A 22,514-nucleotide genomic window follows, 5' to 3' on the forward strand; every position below is an offset into this window, starting at 1 on the left:
CAATAAAGCTGATTAAAAATGGAACATGATATTGAAGTGGATGTAAGATTATAAATAATACTGAACATGGTGAACCAGGTCTCCTCAGTGTACAGGAAAGAAAATGTCTTTCAAAACCTTAGGGTTCTATAAGACCGTATTTCATTCACTATTCAGGTAAACATATATTTTTATGAAATGGGAATCTATTCATCCACTCTTTTGCAACCATCCATTCCTAGAGTTATGCCCTGGATGCTATCATTATCAGAATTGGAACAAAAGCAGAAATCTTGATTTTAAACATCCCATTCTTCACCCACCAGATCCAAACCTTCCAGCAGACCAGCATACTTACTCAAGTGTGAGGTTTTTTTTTATTCAATTTTATTGAGATATATTTACATACCATACAATCATCCAAAGTGTACAATCAATTGTTCACAGTACCATCATAAAATAGTTGTGCATTCATCATCGCAATCTATTATTTGAACATTTTCCTTGTACCAGAAAAAGTGAAAATAAGAATAAAATATAAAAGTAAAGAAGAAAATTCAAATCACCCCCCACACCCTATTTTTCATTTAGTTTTTTGTCCCCATTTTTCTACTCATCCATCCATACACTGGATAAAGGGAGTGTGATCCACAAGGCTTTCACAATTACACTGTCACCTCTTGTAAGCTACACTGCTATACAATTGTCTTCAAGAGTCAAGGCTACTAGGTTGCAGTTTGATAGTTTCAGGTATTTACTTCTAGCTATTCCAATTCATTTAAACCTAAAAAGGGTTATCTATATAGTGCATAAGAATGTCCACCAGAGTGACCTCTCTACTCCATCTGGAATCTCTCAGCCACTGATAATTTATTTCGTTTCATTTCGCATCTCCCTTTCGGTCAAGAAGATGTTTTCAATCCCACGATGTCGGGTCCAGATTCATCCCCGGGAGTCATATCCTGCATTGCCAGCGAGATTTAAAACCCTGGGAGTCAGATCCCACGTAGTGGGGAGGGCAGTGAGTTCACCCACCGAGTTGGCTTAGCTAGAGAGAGAGGGACACATCTGAGCAACAAACGGGTACTCAAGGAAACTCTTAGGCACAATTATAAGCAAGTTTAGTCTCTCCTTTGCAGTAAGGAGCTTCATAAGGGTAAGTCCTGTGATAAAGTGTTTGGCACATCAAACCAGTCTTCAATGTTTGTGAGAACATCAGCAACAATCCAGGTAAGGAAGCCCAACATCTCTGCGTTTTCCTCCAGGTCCTCAGGGAGGCCCTGCATATATATTTTATTTTCTGTCCAAATTACTTTGGGATGTGCCGCTATTTCACACTAACTCATGCAAGCCTACCAGGTCTCACTTCCTATTAAAAGTTCTATGTAATTATGGGATTTGAACAAACTGTACAAGTTAAATTGTTTAGGAAATATAGATCTTGTACCAACTAAACATCTCTTCCCTTGGTCTCACATGGAATTTGAAGTTATAAAACACAGTCAGTCTTGTCCTTTACCCTTTGGCTTGATTTGCCCCAGTCCTAACCATATCCGCTTCATTCAAATTTTTAGTTGAAGTCTGGATTCTTTTCCAGCTTTTTTAGCAGTTGCTATACATGTTAATACTGACATTCATATCTGCTGAGTTCTAGCTCTGAGTTTCAGGTGTCAAACAGATACCCAAAGTTCCAGGGATTGATCAGGTTATACAGAAAGGGATCAGCATCTCAGAAAGTGGAGATAGTCATTGCAATTCAGGAATAGATGTGACTGCTGTAAAAGCTTACAATCTAGGGACTGTTACCATAAGTGTTCCCCTGATAAGCTGTGCTCTAAGATTCAATTCTGAGTTTACACATTGTAGTTAGTCCATACTGGTGAGGCATTATAGTGTTTGCCTTTGTTTCTGGTGTAGTTTTCAAGGGTGAGTTTTTCTCTTACCACCCCTGCCCCAAGAATTAGACAAACTGGTCCCTGTCCAACAACACCAATAGAAGCCAGAAGAAAGCAGAATATTTCCAGTATATTGAGAAAAAATATTTTAAAAGCTAGAATTGTATGTCCAATGAGAATATCTTTTTAAGAATGAGTACAAAGTGAAGACATTTTCAAACAAACCAAAAATGTTTGCCATTGCTTCACTAAAGGAAATTATAAAAGATAAAGTTCAGGAAAAGGATGGAAGGTCTTAATATAAGAAAAAATGGTAGTAAATGACTGGGAGATATGCATATCAAGAAATATATCTAAACAAATATTAAATGTATAAAACAATAATGTCTTATCTCTTGAATTAAATATCTAACTTGAACTAATATATCAGAGGACAATAGTATGTGAATCTGAAGGGGAGGTGATGGGAATTAATGTGTTCTAATTTCCTCACAAATTTTAGGCTTTGCTACATAGGCACATATTTTTTAAAAATCTAGGATAACCTCCAAAGGACTGGAAACATATCAGAAGGAAAAAATGAATGAATTAAATAAAAACAAAAATATCATTCAATACAAAGGAAGACAAATAAAAGAGAAGGGAAATGAAACAGAAGTATCTGGACAGTAGGTGCACCAAACAAAATTTAGAAATCTAATAGTGTTAGTGACTGCATTTAATACAAAGTGTACTAAACTTCCAAGTTAAAAGAAAAAGATGGCCTGACTAAATAACCACAGTAATAACTAACTAAATTTATTTATATGCTTTTATAAGAGGCACATCTAAAACATGAAGATGCAGAAATTTTGAAAGTAAAAGGTGGTGAAAGATATAAAGGGTAGATATCCAATTATTTGGCTACAATAAGAACAGATAAATAGGATTTAATTCATAATGATGCTTTATAGCCATATGGGACAAGTATATTATTTATCTCAAATTCTACAGGTATCATGCATTTTTTAAATTGTTGAATTAATTACAAGCCAGAATGGTCAAACTACTGATTGTTCAAATGTACATATAAAACAATGGTACTCAATTTACTGAGTAAACTCTTTAGAAAAGAGTTGAAGTCATATAGTAAAATATAGTACTTTAAATAATCGAAATGCTCTCTCTTGATAGACCTCCAAGGTGGAAGGAGTTAAAGTAACTGGCCTGCGATTCATTTACTCTCTTTACAGAGCAGGTAACTTAATTTAATCTCACTGTAAATATGTTAAAAACTGTAACTCCTGGTAAATAGACTAATGATATTTTCTAGGAGGTGGGTTCTTATCTTTAGAATGCTCTTAGCAGGATGTCTTTAGTTAAGGATTGCTTATAGTAAAGAAATTCAGAATCTCTGGATTTAAGAGGCATGGCTTTCTGGAAACTGTCACATAGCTGGGGTATAAATTGGAGATGATTTATAGACTAAACATTCATCTGCTGTGTGAAGTTTCATCTATTATTCTGGACCACAATGGCATGTTGATTGAGAGAAGAAAGGAACTGGGAATACACGCAAGGCTCCTCAGACTTCTCTCTGTTTCATCGGGACCTCTTGATTGTGTATCCTTGAAATTACTAATAAAGCTTGATACTAGGTATAACACTGATCCATGTGATTCTAATTTTATAATCTGATCTTTTGTGTTAACTCAGCTTTCTATACAAGAATATAAAAAGGCTCAAAACTTTTAACTTTAATTTTTGTCAATTAGATTGTATTACATATACCTACACGAAGGTAATTATATATATTTTCTTCCATCTGAAATATAAGAACTTGTAGACAGTCAATGAAAGACTACAGATTTCACTCATTTTTAAAGTGACAATGTTTCAAAGACATAAGAATTTCAGTATTGCCTCTATTGTCTTATCTCTAATGTTTGAGAAGGAATAAAAAACTATATTGAATTCAATATGTCAGTCAGGTTAAGCCATTTGTGGAATCTCATGAATTCTAATATATCTCATGTGATCAGGAATATAAATGCATTCTTTCACGGTAAGACAAAAAGTCAATCTCTGAAATGTCCGAATTTTTCCTTAGTAACCTATGTAAATATTCAATTACTTGGTTTATCTGTACTCAGTATATGTGCTGCTATATAACCTCTAATTTTTTTCCAAGATTACACAGAATCTCTGTATCTCCCAAAATATTGGTTAAAATGCATGGATTTTTCTTGTCTTTATTAAAACAATAATTATTTTTTTGAAAATTTGTATTTTTAATTATGTCACAATACATAAAATTCATTTTCTCTGTTGACCTCAAAACCAGTCCTTCAGCTTTTGATTTTATTGTTTCATTTTAATGCTTTTCATGTGTTCTAAAATACAGACTTTTGGGGAACTAGCTCAAGTAGAAATGAAGAGCAGTTTGAATAAGGAGCTCCAGAACTCTCCTCTGACCACCCAGTACACATCATCCAAGGACTCTGTGGAAATGCTACTGCTTTTAAAGAAAATACTTGGAGCAGATAATCAAAGAATCAGGCAGCCTAATCACTAGAAAAAAAAAAAAAAATCAAAAAACAATGATCCCATAGCTGCCACCAGAAAAAAACAAAAACAAAAACAAAAACAAACCAATGATGTTTCCTACTTAACTTTTATATGATAGTTTCTTATCTTTTACAACTCATAGTACTCCAAACATCAGTACTAAAATTGTATGTATTTATCAAGATTTCAATGCAGTTATCATGGGATCCACTTTACAACCCAGTTTGATCCACCAACCAGCAATCTTTATTGAACACCTACTATGTATGAAGCAAGAAGCCCTACCATGTACCTTAAAATACAACATAATGAAGTATGACTTAAAAATGAAGAAAGCTGGTCTGACCTTTAACTACCAGGCAAATTTGTTGCACTGGCTACAAAAAAAAGGCCAGATAAGACGTTCTCAATTCAAAATTCGTACAGAGTTGATGGTGGGGAGCTTTAGTCATCCTCATATAAAAGAAAGGCATAGTATTATTTATACATCAAATACTGAAAAACGGGACACACATGACAAATGCTTTGTCAACTTTGTTTTAAATGTTTTTTTTCCATATAGAAGGGATGCAATTCCTACAATTCTTCACACATACTCCAGTTGTGTAAATGAGTCCATCACTTTCAGATTTGGCTCTCCACTCATACCAATGCTTTTTTTCTATAGGGGATACTTTTCTGACCGTACAATAGACTCATGCCAGCAACAATAACTACATAATAACTATTTTTAAGTTCTTTTACAGAGACCCTTGTTTGTATTCTTGTCTTCATTTTTTTAACTGCTTTTGCCAAAACAATTACTAAAAATATGATGTGACAAATCCTACCAAGAGACGAGTAGCTGAGATCTTTTGGACCAAATAAAGTGGTCCAAAATTAACTTGTGAAGTAGTAATAAGGGAAAACCTTGTGACTGACACTCCCTTTCTCTAGTGTATGGACAGATGAGTAAGAAAATAAAGACAAGAAAAATAAATAATGGGGGAGGGGAGAATAAGAGATGTGAATGTTTTAGGTGCTCCTTTTTATGTTGATTTTTATTCTTATTTTAATTTTTTTGGAGTAATGAAAATGGTCAAAAATTGATTGTGGTGATGAATGCACAACTATATGATGATACCTTGAACCACTGATTGTACACTTTGGATGATTATCTGGTATGTGAACCTAACTCAATAAAATTGAATTAAATAAAGTTAATAAGCATAAAGTTCTAAAGTGGTCCAGACCTTGAGAAGTTTTTCTTGGGGTCCACCCCACAAGATGAACACAAGGACAGAAAGTAAATGACAGAACTCTTTTTCCTCCAAAATTTTAGCACAACCCAAATTTCTATATTGTTTCTCCCACGCTCTGAACAGGGACATTTTAAAAGGTAATGTGCCACTTGCTTTTATATGGCATTCAGTAATTGTGAAAGCCAAACTGCTGCAATTTTAAATTATCCAGAGTAAAGATGCCAAAGAAATATTCAAGAGCATCAACACACAGACAACACATAAGACACTGCTTCTCAAGCAACTTGGAGCATAGAAGATAAACCAGAGAGATATCATAGGGATGGATGTCCCTTCTCTGCTTCTGCAAGCATAGACATACTAGGATGTCAGTGGACTATACAAGGAATTTTGGGAATTTGGATTCAGAGCCCAGGGATCACCAAAAAAAAAAAAAAAAAAATCTCATTTTTATCTGGTTGTCTTATATACATATATATCTCCAAGGAGGCTCATTTCTAATTATCTTCGTACACTTTTTTGCTTTCAGGATGTGGAAGAAGTTGCATGGATTCTGACTTTATTTGCTTCAAGTCTCACAAAATCATTATTTTAATGTACTGCAGATTCTTGTAGAGAATCCATTTATTCTGTAGCTTTTAATTATGCAGTTGTTTAATAGTTTAATTATTCAACTGAATGTGCATACATTGCCTATTCTCCAAATGCTACAATATACTTACTAAAGACAAGTCTTTGTAATCCAATTACACGCTGATTCTCCCTCATTTGTACTTGAAAATATCTTAGATTTATATACATCTTAAATATAGGTTGGCTCTTTTCAAGATTGAAAAAGAACTGAACAATCTAAATAGAGACCACAAAACACTATCCTGAGCATGGCTATTAGAAAAGACAGAATAAAAAAAAATTGTGAGGACCTCAAAAAATATAGTAAAGCGATATCTCTTCACAGATAATTAAGATGAAATAAACTGTTCAAAAAAACTCCCAAGAAATTTGTAGTTATTTTTCTCTAAGTAGGTTATGAATTCCAAATGGTGGTATTATCTTTAAAACAAAACAAAACAACAACAACAGAAGATTGAAACAGGATATAAGCTGCATTGGACAAAGTACTGCTTCCCTAGTCCAGCCAAACCCTGGCTTTCAACTTTAATTTAAGGCCAAGAATAAGAAAAACTATTACAGATATCAGAATAAAGCATAAAAGTACTATTTCTGGGTAGTCAATCTTCAATTGGTGAGTTTTGTCTATAGAATTTGGATTTTGGATCTTGATTTGTCAGGAAAAGGATTTGCTTCTGCTCTGTTTATTCTGGTTCAATCAGTAAATGACACAACTATAAAATGTAGAACCTGGCTCATCTTTCATGCTGAGCAACTTGGACCAACCTGCAGTTCACTGCACTCATCAAGTGGTTTCCCGCCAATATGCCTCTGCTCAAGACAGAAAGAGGGAAGGTACTCTCCTCTTTCCTAGAGACACCTATTCATCTTTTAAACTCAGCTCAGCTAGCACCTCCTCCAGGAAGTCTTCCTTGACCTCTGCTCCCTTCTTCCCTACAGGTGCCTCTTGCTTGTACTTTCACTCCCTCTCTCTATCATGGTTCTTACCAACTTTGGTAAATTGAATTATGCACCCCAACACAGACATGTTCTTAACTGTAATCTTCATCCCTGCGGGTGAGAACCCATTGTAAGTAAGACCTCTTAAAGATAGTTTACAGTGTGGCACAACTGAATGAGTGTAGGTCTTAATCGATATTACTGTAGGCCTTAAAAAGAAAAGAAAACAGAAGCTAGAGTCAGAGAAAGTCACATGAAGGAGCCAGAAGCCAGAAGTCAGCAGAAACCAGAAGAACAAAAGAAAGGAGAGCACACTGACTTGTGATGGGAGGTAGAGATGCAAGCAAAGGAACCCCAAGGATTGTGGCAAAACCATGCCAAACTGCTACCGACCATAAGAGAAAACAAAACCTTGCTGAAGCTTTGATTTGGGACTTCTGGCCTCTGAAACGATGAGACAAATTCCCCTTGCATTAGCCAACAAATTGTGTGGCATTTGTCATAGCACCCTGACAAACTAAGACACCATCTGTACTACAGTGATCTGTCTACTGTTCTGTGCCTCCCTTTAGAATGTGAATTTTGTGACAGGAGGGTAAGGGCTGTGCTGTTTTCCTCATTTTATTTCCTCTACCAAACCCAGAGCACAGGATCCCAAATCATTACTTTCCCCAAGAAGAGAAGTTATAGCACCAACAACTTTGCGAACGACAGGGGAAAATGCAGGCGAAGGACATGGTTAAAAGTCCCACTTGAAAGGAGAGCACAAGCAGCAGAATGACGGAAAGATCAGCCAAACTGAAAGCCTCCTCACATTCTTCCACAACATGTTAGCTTTTTGACTACATGATCTTCTTGCCTTTTATTATTTTTCTTCTAGTTCACCTGAGATGAAAAGGGGAAGAGACAGGTTGACTCACAACATGGAGATAGTTAAAACATTTAACTATTGACTCCATTGATTAAGTCAGATAAGATTATATAGTGAAAGTCACTCTTCTATTTGAAGCTACTATGTAGCATCCTAAATATATTAGTATACAGCAATGAAAATATATGGAAATTTCAAGAGTAAGGTGAATGAACTGCATCACATTTGTTAAAGCAGCAAAGGGCAAAGAAACTGGTAAGTGAAAAGGATCACGGACCAATGCTATAAGCCAATAGCCTTAAGTTTAAAACACAAGGGCAGAATCTATTTAAACTATATGTAGAAAATAGAGTGATATCTTTGCTAACTGAAACTTTATCATCTGACAATTTAGTAGGTAGTATACATAATAGCTTCTTCAGAAAAGAAAAAGAGGGACTTTTCTGGGAATTGCTTTTTGGCTGGAATTTATCAGGACGGAAAATTAGTAGTAAGGGCAATAATTTGGACAATCTCCTAAAATATTTGAATCATCCATTGCTTTGGATGGTAAGGAGAATGATATTCTCCCAATTTTAGCTCAGACGTGTGCTATTGTGAAAGGCATTTAAAATCTATGGTGATATATGAGACAGAAAAAGTTTTAAAATGAAAACTTAATAGTAATTTTTATGGAAAACAATAAATTATTTTACTCCATACCTAAATAGTTACACTTGAACATCCTTCTGATGGGAAAAAATAACAGTGCAGTTTGCTATTGCCTAAAGCGTAAATTCAAATGATGATACACCTGCTATCAGCCATTTGACAAGCATCTATTGAGTTCCTACTGTATTCTGGCACTGGAGATACAAAAATAAATAACAATGTTCCTTCTTCTTAAGTAATTTACAATCTAACATTGGCCAAGCAACAGTAGACGGTTTAATCTCATTTTGAGAAGAAAAAAATCAAAGATATAGTGGCCTATTTTGAGAAAAACTGTGTTTCATCTGTAAAACATGAAGCAGAAACACCAATAAATTCTCCCAATAAGAGGGGAAACTATATACGACTGCGCTCGCCTTAATGTTTAGATTCTAACTAACACACCCAGGGATATGATAGCTGTCAGATACAATCTCAGTGAGTATGAAGGACACTATACACAGTGCATATGCAGCATGAAAGTGGTCTTTAAAAAATGTAAAGTATAATTTCATGATTCAAGAAGTATGGAATTCAACCAAGGAAGATGCTATATTAGATCTAATAGTTGCTGACAGGGTGAAACTCACTCAAAATGTGAAGATAATAGGAAACATTGTGGGCCTATTAGCCCCTCACAGTTGGCATAGTAATATAAGGGTCCATGAACTGATGTACTCTGTAGAATTGTACTTTTACAAAAAAAAAAGGGGGGGGGGCAGGGGTGGTGATCTAGAAATCTAGAAAGAGGTACACTCTTGACAAAAATCTTCAAAAAGTACAACTATCTCTGGTCAAGCTTACTAAATGTAAATGATAACTCCTGAGAAAGTGTTCTAGTTTGCTAATGCTGCAGAATGCAAAACACCAGAGATGGATTGGCTTTTGTAAAACGGGGATTTATTTCGCTACACAGTTACAGTCTTAAGGCCACAAAGCATCCAAGGTAACACATCAGCAATCGGGTACCTTCACCGGAGGATGGCCAACGGTGTCCGGAAAACCTCTGTTAGCTAGGAAGGCAGCTGACGTCTGCTCCAAAGCTCTGGCCTCAAAACGGCTTTCTTCCAGGACGTTCCTCTCTAGCAAGCTTGCTCCTCTTCAAAACATCACTCACAGCTGCACTCCGTTTCCTTCCCCCTCCTCCCCCCGAGTCAGCTCATTTATATAGCTCCACCGATCAAGGCCTACCCTGAATGGGCAGGGCCACGCCTCCATGGGAACATCGCATCAGAATCATTACCCACAGCTGGGTGGGGCACATTCCAAGCAAATCCAACCAGCACAAAAACTTCTGCCCCACAAAACTACAAAGATAATGGCATTTGGGGGACACAATACATTCAAACCGGCACATTCCACCCCCTGGACCCCAAAATGACATTATCTTTCCAAATACAAAATACATTCATTCCATCACAATATCACAAAAAACTTAAATCATTTCAGTAACAAAAGTTAAGTACAAAATCCCATCAAAATCAATTGAGGAGTTGTCAGTCCCAAGGCATAATTCCCCTCTAGCTGTGGATCTATGAACTTAGAACAAGTTATGTGCTTCCAATATACAAAGGAGGAACATTCATAGGATAAACATTTCCATTGCCATAAGGAGAAACAGTAAGGAAAACAGGGTTAACAGGAGCAAAACAGTTCCTAAAACCCGCAGGAAAAACTCCATTAGACTTCAAAGTCTGAGAGTCATTTACAGAACAATGTTGCATCCTTGGGGCTTGAGAGAGCAGGAGTCTAACCCTTCCTAAGTGCCTTTGTGGCAGCTGCTTCCTCTCCAAATGCTTCGGTGAGTGCTCCAACATATCTACACATTGGGGAGACCACCTTGTTTGCCCCACCCTCCTCAAACATCGGGGCAGCTCCCGGATTCCCTTCCATCTCCGGGGCACACGCTCAACCCCTTCAGAACAGTGGGGTGGCAGCCAGGCTCTCCCCAATTCCCTGGGAATGTGCTCCACCCTCTTTGGGACCTCAGATGGCAAAACTCTTCCAGAGCATCGAGGTGGAAAGCCCGCCCTCGACCTCCAGGGCAAACTCACCCTTTCCATGCATGTGGGCTGCTCCGCTCTCCCAGCCCGAGACCTCCTGACTCCAGACCTCAACCTCCATGGCTCTGTCTTTGAAGAGATTTTTCCTTTAATTTTTTCCTTCTCTGTCTCCTCCAGTCCAGACCGGCAATGGCTCTGTCTATAAAGATCTCGCAAAAATTCTGTTGGCTTTGCATGAAGCACACAGGGGTCAAAGCCATTAGACAATAGGACTTTCCACAAATCCTTTCTGCTTAACTCCTTTTTCAATCTTGGCTTGTACTGAAATGGCGGCGGGGTTCCATGTTTGGTTATATCCTTACACTGGGCTGTAGCTTCTGGGATTCCACCCCCTGGAAGCTTGTAATTTTCCAAGCGATCAGCTTCTGGTCTCTTTAAACCCAAGAGTTCAGTTCTAAGTTTATCTCTTTCCGCTCGCATTTTACTGTAAGCTGCAAGGAGAAGCCAGGGTACGTCCTCCAAATGTAGTCTGGATATCTCCTCAGCTAAGTATTCCAGGTTGTCGCTTTCAAATTCTTCCTTCCATCCAACACCAGGACTCAATTTTGCCAAATTCTGTGCCACTTTAAAACAAGGATCACCTTTCTTCCAGTTAGCAACAACACATTCATCATTTCTGCTCAAGTCCTCATCAGAAGTATCTTTAGACTCCATATTTCCATAAACAGTCTCTTTAAAGCAGTTTTGGCCTTTTCTATCAAGCTCTTCACAATTCTTCCAGAATCTTCCCCTTATCCATTTGAAAAGACGTTCCAAAATGTTTGGTATCTGCAAACTCAGCAGCAAAAGCACCCCACTTCTCTGGTATCAAAATCTGTCCTAGTTTGCTAATGCTGCAGAATGCAAAACACCAGAGATGGATAGGCTTTTATAAAATGGGAGTTTATTTCGCTACACAGTTATAGTCTTAAGGCCACAAAGCATCCAAGGTAACACCTCAGCAATTGGGTACCTTCACCGGAGGATGGCCAACGGCGTCCAGAAAACCTCTGTTAGCTAGGAAGGCAGCTGGCGTCTGCTCCAAAGCTCCGGCTTCAAAACGGCTTTCTCCCAGGACGTTCCTCTCTAGCAAGCTTGCTCCTCTTCAAAACATCACTCACAGCTGCAGTCCGTTTCCTCCCCCCGAGTCAGCTCATTTATATAGCTCCACCGATCAAGGCCCACCCTGAATGGGCGGGGCCACCCCTCCATGGGAACATCTCATCAGAATCATTACCCACAGCTGGGTGGGGCACATTCCAAGCAAATCCAACCAGCACAAAAACTTCTGCCCCACAAAACTACAAAGATAATGGCATTTGGGGGACACAATACATTCAAACCGGCACAGAAAGTAACCTGTAAACCACAAATAATTTATTTGTGTTGCCATGAGAAACTGATTAGAGCAAATACTTTGATGAAATGTTTCCAAAAAGAAAACATGGTAAAACGTTTCTATGCTACAACTACTTCCAACATTTGCGAGCCAAAGGAGAAGTTAAAGACTTTTGAGATTACTTTGGTTATTTAAAAAGAACTGATACAACCCAGAATCCATGAATCTTGAAGACGACTGTGTAAAAACGTAGCTTATGAGAGTGACAATGTGATTGGGAAAGCCATATAGACCACACTCCCCTTTGTCTAGTTTATAGATGGATAAGTAGAAAAATGGGGGAAGGAAACAAACAAACAAACAAACAAAGGCACCCAGTGTCCTTTTTTACTTTAACTGCCCTTTTTCACTTTAATTATTATTCTTGCTATTTTTGTGCGTGTGATAATGAAGGTGTCAGGGATTGGTTTTGGGGATAAATGCGAAACTATGTAATTGTACTGTGACCAATCAAATGTACGATTTGTTTTGTATGACTGTGTGGTATGTGAATATATCTCAATAAAATGAATTAAAAAAAAATTCCTAAAAAAAAAAAGAACTGAGGCCCACAGAAGCTGAACTATCTGTCAGAGTCATTCTACTGGTGAGACCAGTTCTGATAAGTGGCCCAATGTTCTTATATTAATACCCCAAGAAGCAATTATTATGTCAGTTGCAGACAAGGTGCCTCGGTGAGGTGACAAGCAGGCATACAGACTCCATCACCTCGGAGAGATTCTACCATCTACAAACAGAAATATTCAAAATTAACTTCTCCCACTTTCCAACTCCTCCTTCAACCCCACCCCAACAATGAACAGTTTTAAGCTCTCTTCTCATTTCTTGCCATTTTGCTTAAATGAATAAGCAAATAATTAAAGAGGTAAATCCTACTTTTAACAACTTTATTTTACAGTTATGTAATTAGAAAATCAAACTGAACAAGAACTTTACATTTCTAGTACTGTGTCTCCTAGGTATGACTTGTTGTAGATATTATACAATCCAATAGCTTTGAGGTATTCATTTTATTGAGTGAGTGGAAGAGACATCTATCTTATGAGATTGTAAATCCTCCTTCTGCTCCTGGCCATAAACCTTTCTCTCCTTATGCCCCCAATTCCCATGGCTCCCAACAGACACATTCAACTTGTAAAGCACACAGGCCATGAAAAGGGTGAAATTGTAGGGGGAAAAGATTTTTTCCTTTTAGTATTATAATAGATAAGTGAATTTCCTGAATAATAAATGAAACCTCTAGAGATATAAATAGAATAGTGAAGAGCTGCTATGAGATAGGACATTCTCTTCCACTCACTAAGTTCTTCGTAACTCACTCAAGGCTGACAAGTTCAATATAATGCATTAATACAAAGACTTGAGAAGAATGTCAATAGCCGCGTTTGCCTACAGATTTAAAATAAAACACCACATGGGAATATAACAGATTGATTCCATGGTGACTGAGTTTAGATAGATAAATAGAACAAATGACAAAGGTACACACAGACCAAAGTCATATAAATTTATACCAGCACATGTTGTTATATTTTTTTAATATTCATTTTATTGAGATATATTCACATACCACGCAGTCATACAAAACAAATCATACATTCGATTGTTCACAGTACCATTGCACAGTTGTACATTCATCACCAAAATCAATCCCTGACACCTTCATTACCACACACACAAAAATAACAAGAATAATAATTAAAGTGAAAAAGAGCAATTAAAGTAAAAAAGAACTCTGGGTGCCTTTGTCTGTTTGTTTGTTTGTTTCCTTCCCCTATTTTTCTACTCATCCATCCATAAACTAGACAAAGGGGAGTGTGGTCCTTATGGCTTTTCCAATCCTGTTGTGACCCCTCATAAGCTACCTTTTTATACAATTGTCTTCAAGATTCATGGGTTCTGGGTTGTAGTTTGATAGTTTCAGGTATCTACCACCAGCTACCCCAATTCATCAGAACCTAAAAAGGGTTGTCTATATTGTGCATAAGAGTGCCCACCAGAGTGACCTCTCAGCTCCTTTTGGAATCTCTCTGCCACTGAAGTTTATTTCATTTCCATTCACATCCCCCTTTTGGTCAAGAAGATGTTCTCCGTCCCACAATGCCAGGTCTACATTCCTCCCCGGGTGTCATATTCCACGTTGCCAGGGAGATTCACTCCCCTGGGTGTCCGATCCCACGTAGGGGGGAGGGCAGTGATTTCACCTTTCAAGTTGGCTTAGCTAGAGAGAGAGGGCCACATCTGAGCAACAAAGAGGCATTCGGGAGGAGGCTCTTAGGCACAACCATAGGGAGGCCTAGCCTCAACTTTGCAGCAACCGTCTTCCCAAGGGTAAAACCTGTGGTAGAGGGCTCAACCCATCAAACCACCAGTCCCCTATGTCTGTGGGCATGTTAGCATATTGTTATATTTTTTAACAACAGTATTTCAGGTATGGTGCTTAAGTTATAATTTTTAAAAATCTAGTATAACACTTGATTTTGATTTAGTCTGAATTTCCCCTAACACAAGAGGCCCCAAAGGAAATACCTGTAGCAAATATCCTAGAGCTACTCTGGTTTACCTGGACTGAGGACATTCAGAAATATGCTGAGAATTTAAGTGGGGTATCACCATCTGTCATGGTTAGGTTCATGTGTCAGCTTGGCCAGGTGATGGTGCCCAGGTGCCTGGTCAAGCAAGCACTGGCCTAACCATTACTGCAAGGACATCTGTGGCTGGTTCATAAACCAGAAGGCTGGTTTATTAAATCATCAGTCAATTGATTGTACCTGTGACTGATTACATCAGATGGGTGTTTCATCCGCAATGAGAGAATTCAATCAGCAGGATTTAATCCAATCAGCTGAAGACTTTTAAGGTAGAGAGAGAGAGAAGACCTTCACTTCTTCTTCAGCAAGCCAGCAAAGCATTTCCTGAGTTCGTCGAATACCTTCATCTGAGTTGCCAGTTTGCTGCCTGCCCTATGGAATTTGGACTCATGCATCCCCACAGTTGTGTGAGACACTTTTATAAAATCTTATATTTACAGATATCTCTTGTAGATTCTGTTTCCCTAGAGAACTCTAACTAATACACCACCAAACCTGCCACCTCCATGAAGGAGAAAAGCTATCGTCATCTTTCACTCCACTAAATAAATATATTTAAATTGCATAATGCAGCTGTTCCCATCAATTTCATATTAGTTGTCTTTGTCTTATTACAGTTTACACATAAGAAGTAGTACTCCAGTAATCTGGAAGAGTTTGTATGGTTACCAAGACTCATATGTTGCAGATTTTCTGGCATTGGTATTAGGAGGTACAGATTTCTTTCTATTTCCTCTATGTCTCTTCCTTGTTAGGTGATACACTGCTTACTTAAAGAGCTATTTCATTCTTTCTTTCTGAAACTTACACTAAGCCAATCATTATCTTAAAATGACGTTTATTTGCATGTGTATCTAAAATTATAAGACTCATGTGAGCGAGTCATTAAAAAGTTATCTCATAATTACAGTGTAGATGATTGTGGTGATTACCTGATACACTCAAACTGAATCTAAACTGATCTTAATAGCTACCATACTCAATTTTGTTTCTCCAAATTAAAAATGAAATATATTATCTGGATATATTAAAGTGAGTAAATGTTTGGTCAACTTTCAGGCGGAAAGATAAATGCGAGGAAGACCCTCTGAGAATACTAAAAGTATTTTAACTACATTGATTCCATATCAGGTACTTTTATGGTACTGGCTTGGAATCTCTATTGAATATTAATAGAGCACAGTGCTTAATATAAAGAACAATGATCAGATTTCTTTGAAGGTACAAACCTAGTTGTCATCCCATGAGTTTTATCATTCACTATTGTAACTACCTTCTACATGAAATCTCAGAGAATCTCACAGTTTAAAACTGTCTTTAAGGTCACTTTGTTCAATCTTGGATCTAAAAGTGAATTCCCTATAGAAACCCTAAAAGAGTAATTGTTCACTTGAAATCTAAGGGACTGAATCTGAATGGAATTTCTAGAAGCCTATTTGCAAAGGGACTATGGGTTGAGGGTAAACTTTTGCTGCGGGACAGGAATTCCTTAGGCCATAGCCTTCCCCTAAGTCTGCCTGAGCCAGTTCTCCTTGAGAAGTTATGCTAGGTTTGTACATTCTTGAAGCTCTGCATATTTCGAAAAGACATCTTCCAACAGGTGTCATGAAAAATAACAAAGGAATCCTGCAGTTGCCAGCCTCTGGAGAGGGAGAATGTGTCGTTTATCATGGACTGATGATATAATCCCAGAGAAGTAACATTTCTGAGACTCTTAGGTGAGGGTCTACTTTTGCAACTTGGATATTAACTGCAATTACCACTCCTAATAACTATTCTGAAAGTCCATCATATTCCCTGTGAGTACATATTGAACTAAATTCCCCATATATGTTGATGCTAACTGCTAGGAGACCCTTTCTTTCTCATTCACTAGGATGCAAGGGAGAATCTGTTGCCACCTTTTTCATTCCGTTCCAACAGCAAGAATTCATTTGGTTGATCTAGCTGTCCCTCTCAATATTAAAATCTTAATTTTAAAAAAACATGACTTTTGGTCATGGGTTGAAAAGCAGCTGTTGTACTTTGGCATAACCCCTCATTCTGTATAAGTAAAGATAATGATTTTTTTATATATAATTTTTCTTTATTAAATTTTATTTTGCATTCACATATATATAAATATAGGTAGTCCAAGGGCTACCTTGGTGAAATTTTCCCTTTCACAAAACTGCTCACAGGTTAGGGGTTATGTATTACTGAATCTTTGTATCATTCATTAATCTGATTATCATGCTATTCATGCCAATGCTTAAATGTTCAACAAGACAAGGCAGAGAAAAATACTAAAGCATATTCTATTATGACACCAACTTGTTAATTAATGTTTTTTTTAGTACTACTACAGCCTAGTATTCAAGAGTAAAGGCCTTGGGATTAAACTGGGTTTGAATTCTGGACCTGTCATTTACTATGCAGGTGATCCCGAACAATTTCATCTTTAAAATGGGGATAATGATAGTATCTTCATACTAGCAAACTTCGGCGTACTGGATAAGGGAAGGCATGTAAGGCATTAAGCATAGTGCCTATCACAAAAGGGATCATTACTTATAATAATAATTTTTGTTATTAATGGTAAAATAATTTATATTGTGTCATAAAATAATTACAGAATTTTAAATATATAAGAACACATTTTTTTTTAACTGCCCCACATGTCCCAGGTTTATCCTTGAAGTCATCATTCAGCACACTAATTAGTGTCTTGTTGAAATTCAAATATATTACTATAAGTAACACAATATACACATGCACAAGCGGGAATGTAAAAATGAGTTTATAGCTTTTTCCTACTGATGATTACCAATCAATTTGTTTTCTAAGTGTTCACAAATGATTCTATGAGAATGCAGCCCAGGTTGAGTTCATAGGAAATTAACATTTATGTTCATGTGAAAGTAATGTAAATATCCAAAATTGAGGCACATACCTGTATTCAAAAAAGGTAAGTTATCTTTTGCACTCACACTTTCTGGGGCTGTACATTCACATACTAGTGCACACTAGGAAAGAAAAAAATAAAGCATAGTTTGAAACAAGCAAAATGAGAAATGAAATTCTTGGAGTCTGTTCGAAAACCATAAGGCTATGTACATTTTTTTTAAATTTTTGATCAAAACATGTCATAACACTATTTCCTGCCTTATCTTTAAAATGAAGCTTGTTTAACTTAGAATTATTTAATTATATTACATACCTATAACATATTTGTATTATATAATCACAGAGCACATTTCAATTTTATATAAACACTACTTAGGAAAGAAGGTAAATGCAGGAAAGGATTGCCTCCAAAAATGCTAGAGATATGTTCTTAATGCAGAAAATCACATTTGACAAGATGAATAGTTTTTGTATTTCTTTCACTTGAGCTGATTTCAGATCAATAATAAGCAGCGTTTTTCTAGATTCTTAGCAAAGGCAATTTTAAATAAAAGACAAAATATGTTGTAGTATCTAATTACATTTGGTAAAAGGATCTCTTTGTCTCTGGCAAAACAGTTGGGACATTTGCTCATAAAATGTGAGGACAATTTATAAGTAAACTTATGTCTAGGATCAGATTAATTGATTAGACTCATGAGCCTTTACATAACCAATACTTCTCTGTCCTAAAAGAGAGAAAAGAAGTGGGAAAGGACATTGTCATGTTCCTACTGAATGAACTATGAGTGAGAGAGAATGTTCTGTACAATCCACCGTGTTTTATGTCTTCCAGTAAACAGTAAGTAACTAACAGAGGAAACAAAGCCCTCTAACAAGAGATTTATTTGCACTGACAGGAAGACTCCAGCATTTGTTCTTTCAAATGAGTTCCCCTCTGTCTCTAGCTAGACAATGGGGAAGTGGAATTTTGAAAGTAAATAAACCAGATAGTAAATGCAAATAAAACAGAACAAAAATAAACAGACAATAAACTCAGAACATGTTGGTGAGAAGTTCTAAGGAGACCTGCCATCCTTCTACAGGTCCTACAAGACCAAGCTCAAAAGACAAAATGTGGATATACATACAATGGAATGTTGTCTAGCCATAAAAAGGAATGAAGTTATGATACATGCAACATGTATCACTTATTTCATGTTGAGTTAAACACATTGGACACAAAGAGACAAATATTGTATGATCTCACTGATACAACATAATTAGAATAAACAAATTCATAGAGTCAGAAACTAGAATACAGGTAACCATGGGCTGGGGTAGGGGTAGGGAATTGGGAGTCAATGCTTAAATTGCAGAGCTTCTGTTTGAGGTGATGGAAATGTTTTGGTAATGTCTGGTGGTGAGGGTAGCACAACATTGTAAATGTTATTAATAATGCTGAATTATATATTAACAAAGGGGAAATTTTAGTATACATATAGTGAACCCTAAAGTAAGCCATGGGATATAGTTAATAGAATAATTATGATAATATTCTATCATCAGTTGTAACAAGTATACCCACTAATGCAAGGTTCTCTGAATGTTTTTTTTCCATAAACCTATGACTTCTCTTAACTAAAAAAACAAACAGAGAGAGACTCCAATGGCTCAGACCAGACCACCCTCCCCAAGATGTGATATCAGAGTTGTGATTGGGGCTATTTCCTAACTGTCCTAATTATCTGTTCCCAAAGCCTCAACCAGGCTACCACTTCCTCCACTCTGCCTCTCCTGGGCACACACCGCCTTTGACAATTTTGGCCCCTGAGCTCACTGCTAATGGTGCACTGTGTGTGTCCCTCAAGCATTTTGAGGGGAAAGAAAAAAAAAAAGTAAAACCATTGCCTCACTGATTTAAATGTTACATTCTGTATTCTTACAGTCCCTGCCTATTCCTCTATCATAACATTCATCACATTATTCAACTAATTTCTTGATGGGGGGGAAACAAAAACAAAAAAACTGTCCTTTAATAATTCTCTTAGTGCCTATATTGAGGCTCTAGTTTACTGACAGAATGAATGACTGCAAATAGCTCTTGACATTTGGTGTTCTCTAAATTATTTTCTTGACCAACCAGAAGTCAAGGGTGATTCTTTCCATGAATCCACAGCTATTTCAGAAACTAGAGCAATGTGCAATGATGTTTGGGCATACTTAAAATTCTTTATTTCTCCTATTTCCAATATTTCCTCTTCCCTTCAGCCTACGTAGGGCTGTTAAAATAATCTTTCTCAAATATTATATTCATCATATTGATGTTCTGCTCTATACTGCTCAATCAAATCAAATATTCTCAGACTGCTCTTCAAATCCTTTCATGATTTTTCTCCAACATCCTTCAACATAATAACTAGGGATATAGCTGTGAGCCATCCTCCTTTCCAAAAGAGGATCATCGTCTCCAATATAACTTATAGGAATGGTACAGATTGAACCTTTTGGTGAAGGAGTTCATAATTCATGGAGATCAGGCTATTCCCCTGAGACACTGCTCCTTTATATGGAGACGGCCTTACCTCCTTGTAATAAAAGACTACTTTACATTTCCTAACAGACAGGTCTATATTATTTTACCAAATGGATACAGAAATATGAATTTCATATAGTCATGCCCTCCATCCAACCAGAAAGAAGATAATTAGGACAATTTCAAACTAATAGCTTTCTTATTTTACAATTTTTATTAAATTTTAAAGTTCTACTATTCAAAATGTCTTCAATATTTATATACATGGCACAAAACCAAAAAATATCCAATAATTGTTTAATAAATAATTAAATATTTTCGTTTTGGTATCAGTAATTACTTTCTTCAATTGTTTCCTGGGTATAACTTCTGGGTCTCTTTTAAGAATGGAAGGTTTTTGAAGCTAAGAACCATATTTCTGATTTCTTTAGCTTATTTTTGTTTTTAGAGAATCATTTTCACATTGTGCTCGATGCTACAGAGAATGCAAAGGTAAAAATGACAAGGATTCTGTGCTAAAGGAAGCCAAAACTATATATACCATTCATTACTATCATTATGATGGATATATTTTAGCATTACTTATACACTTAAATGGTATGTGATCTCGATACATTGACTTCACATTTATAGTTCTGAGCAGGAAAAACAAATGTTGTGTGCTTTTCGTACAACACATAGCACCATAAGCCAACTGATTTGGACGAATATTTAAAAAGTGTCATATGATCAGTGTGGCCAAGGAGAAGAAACATAAGAAATATAAAACTCTAAGAGCTTAATAATTTTGAACATCAATTAACCTACCAATTTGCCATGAATTTCCTTGGACCACAAAATTGGCCAAATTATAAGAACAATGATCATAAATTTTGATATGAATCCACTGAAGACCAATTCTTCTTTGCAAACACTGTTAACGTGTATTTCATATCATATCCTATTATTTCTTAAGTTGGACCAGAGTCTCTTGGAAATTTCTGATAACTTTGTCTTTGCATTCTCTCTGATGTCTATAATGGGGTGAAAACAAAACTATTTTCATAATAATTCCATATAATTATAATATATTTTCACTTTCTTTTTCTGACAAGCATACAGTGGAATTTTCTAGATGTCACGTGTTCACATTGTCATTTGATGATTAATGGAAAGTGTGCTTGGTGCTCTTCTGTTCTAAATGTCTATAGATATAAACCAAATAAGCTAAATCTCTAATATGGTAAATATCAATAGGTAAAATCCACATAAGTATAATTTTTAAGAGTGTAAAATATGAGAAATGCTGTGCTAATGTGACCTGAATCTCATGACTTTAAATCCCATCTAAATACCATCTGATGATTCACAAATATATACTTTCAGCTTAAACAGCTCCCCTAAATTCCAGACTCATTACTCCAACTCCTTAGTTAACATCTACACTTGGATATCTAATACGTATTTCAATCTTGACATCTTAAATCAAACCAATGATTTTGCACCACTGTCCTCCTTTACCTGCTTCTCCCAGTTTTCCTTTACTTAATAAATAGTAACTCTATTTTTTGTCTGTCTTTTACATCTAGAGTGTGACTGTGTTTCACTTTCTCTGTCATATCACCCTGATCCAGTGCATCATCATAAATCTAGCCTGAATTTGTGCAATAGCTTCTTAACCAGGCTCCATTCTGCTATCCTTACCTCCTTTCAGGCCATACTCACCACAGCAGAGTGATGCTCTAAAATATGTCAGACCTTTTCAGTCCTATGCTCAAAAATCCTACAAGGAGCACATGGTCTTCCCTGCCACCTCCTGGCCCTCTGTCTTTAACTCCTACCACTCCTCTTTGACTCCTTAGCTTTAGTCATTCTGGCCTCCTTGCTGTTCCTTCAACAACACATCAAGCATCTTGCCTCTTCAGGGCCTTTTTGCTCTTGCTACTTTGCTTTACCTAGAATTCTTGTTTCTCTCAGATATCCACATGTCTTGCTACCTTATTTCCTTCATGTTTCAGCTCAAATATCTACCTATCAGTGAGTCTCTCCTTGACAGTCAGTTTAAAATGGCCACAGCCCTAAACCCTCTATTCCTTTTACCCTGTCTTATTTTTTTTTCTGTAACATATAGCACCATATATTACTTGTTTATTATTTACTTCCCTTGAAAAGAGCATCTTTATTTCATTCACTGCTGAATCTCTAGATCTAGTAGAATGGTTAGCACATAGTAGGCAGTATTGTTTGATGAACAAATGAGGAATATAATATGCTTGCAAATGTCCTATAAAGTAAGTAGGGCCTGTT

The 22,514-nt window shown here is 36.6% G+C and overlaps 1 protein-coding gene across 4 annotated transcripts in view; it reads right to left on the reverse strand.

Moving 5' to 3' along the window:
- The window catches only part of INPP4B (inositol polyphosphate-4-phosphatase type II B), an 877,116-nt gene that overhangs the window by 196,234 nt on the left and 658,368 nt on the right, over positions 1-22,514 (reverse strand). For all 4 annotated transcript variants that reach the window (XM_037830718.1, XM_037830717.1, XM_037830719.1 and 1 more), the window contains one exon: positions 17,760-17,832. In XM_037830718.1, the coding sequence (XP_037686646.1) occupies positions 17,760-17,832 (73 nt within the window). The remainder of the gene's footprint in view (positions 1-17,759; positions 17,833-22,514) is intronic.

Source organism: Choloepus didactylus, chromosome 3 (genome assembly GCF_015220235.1).
Source record: "Choloepus didactylus isolate mChoDid1 chromosome 3, mChoDid1.pri, whole genome shotgun sequence".
Classification (NCBI taxonomy): Eukaryota; Metazoa; Chordata; class Mammalia; order Pilosa; family Megalonychidae; genus Choloepus; species Choloepus didactylus.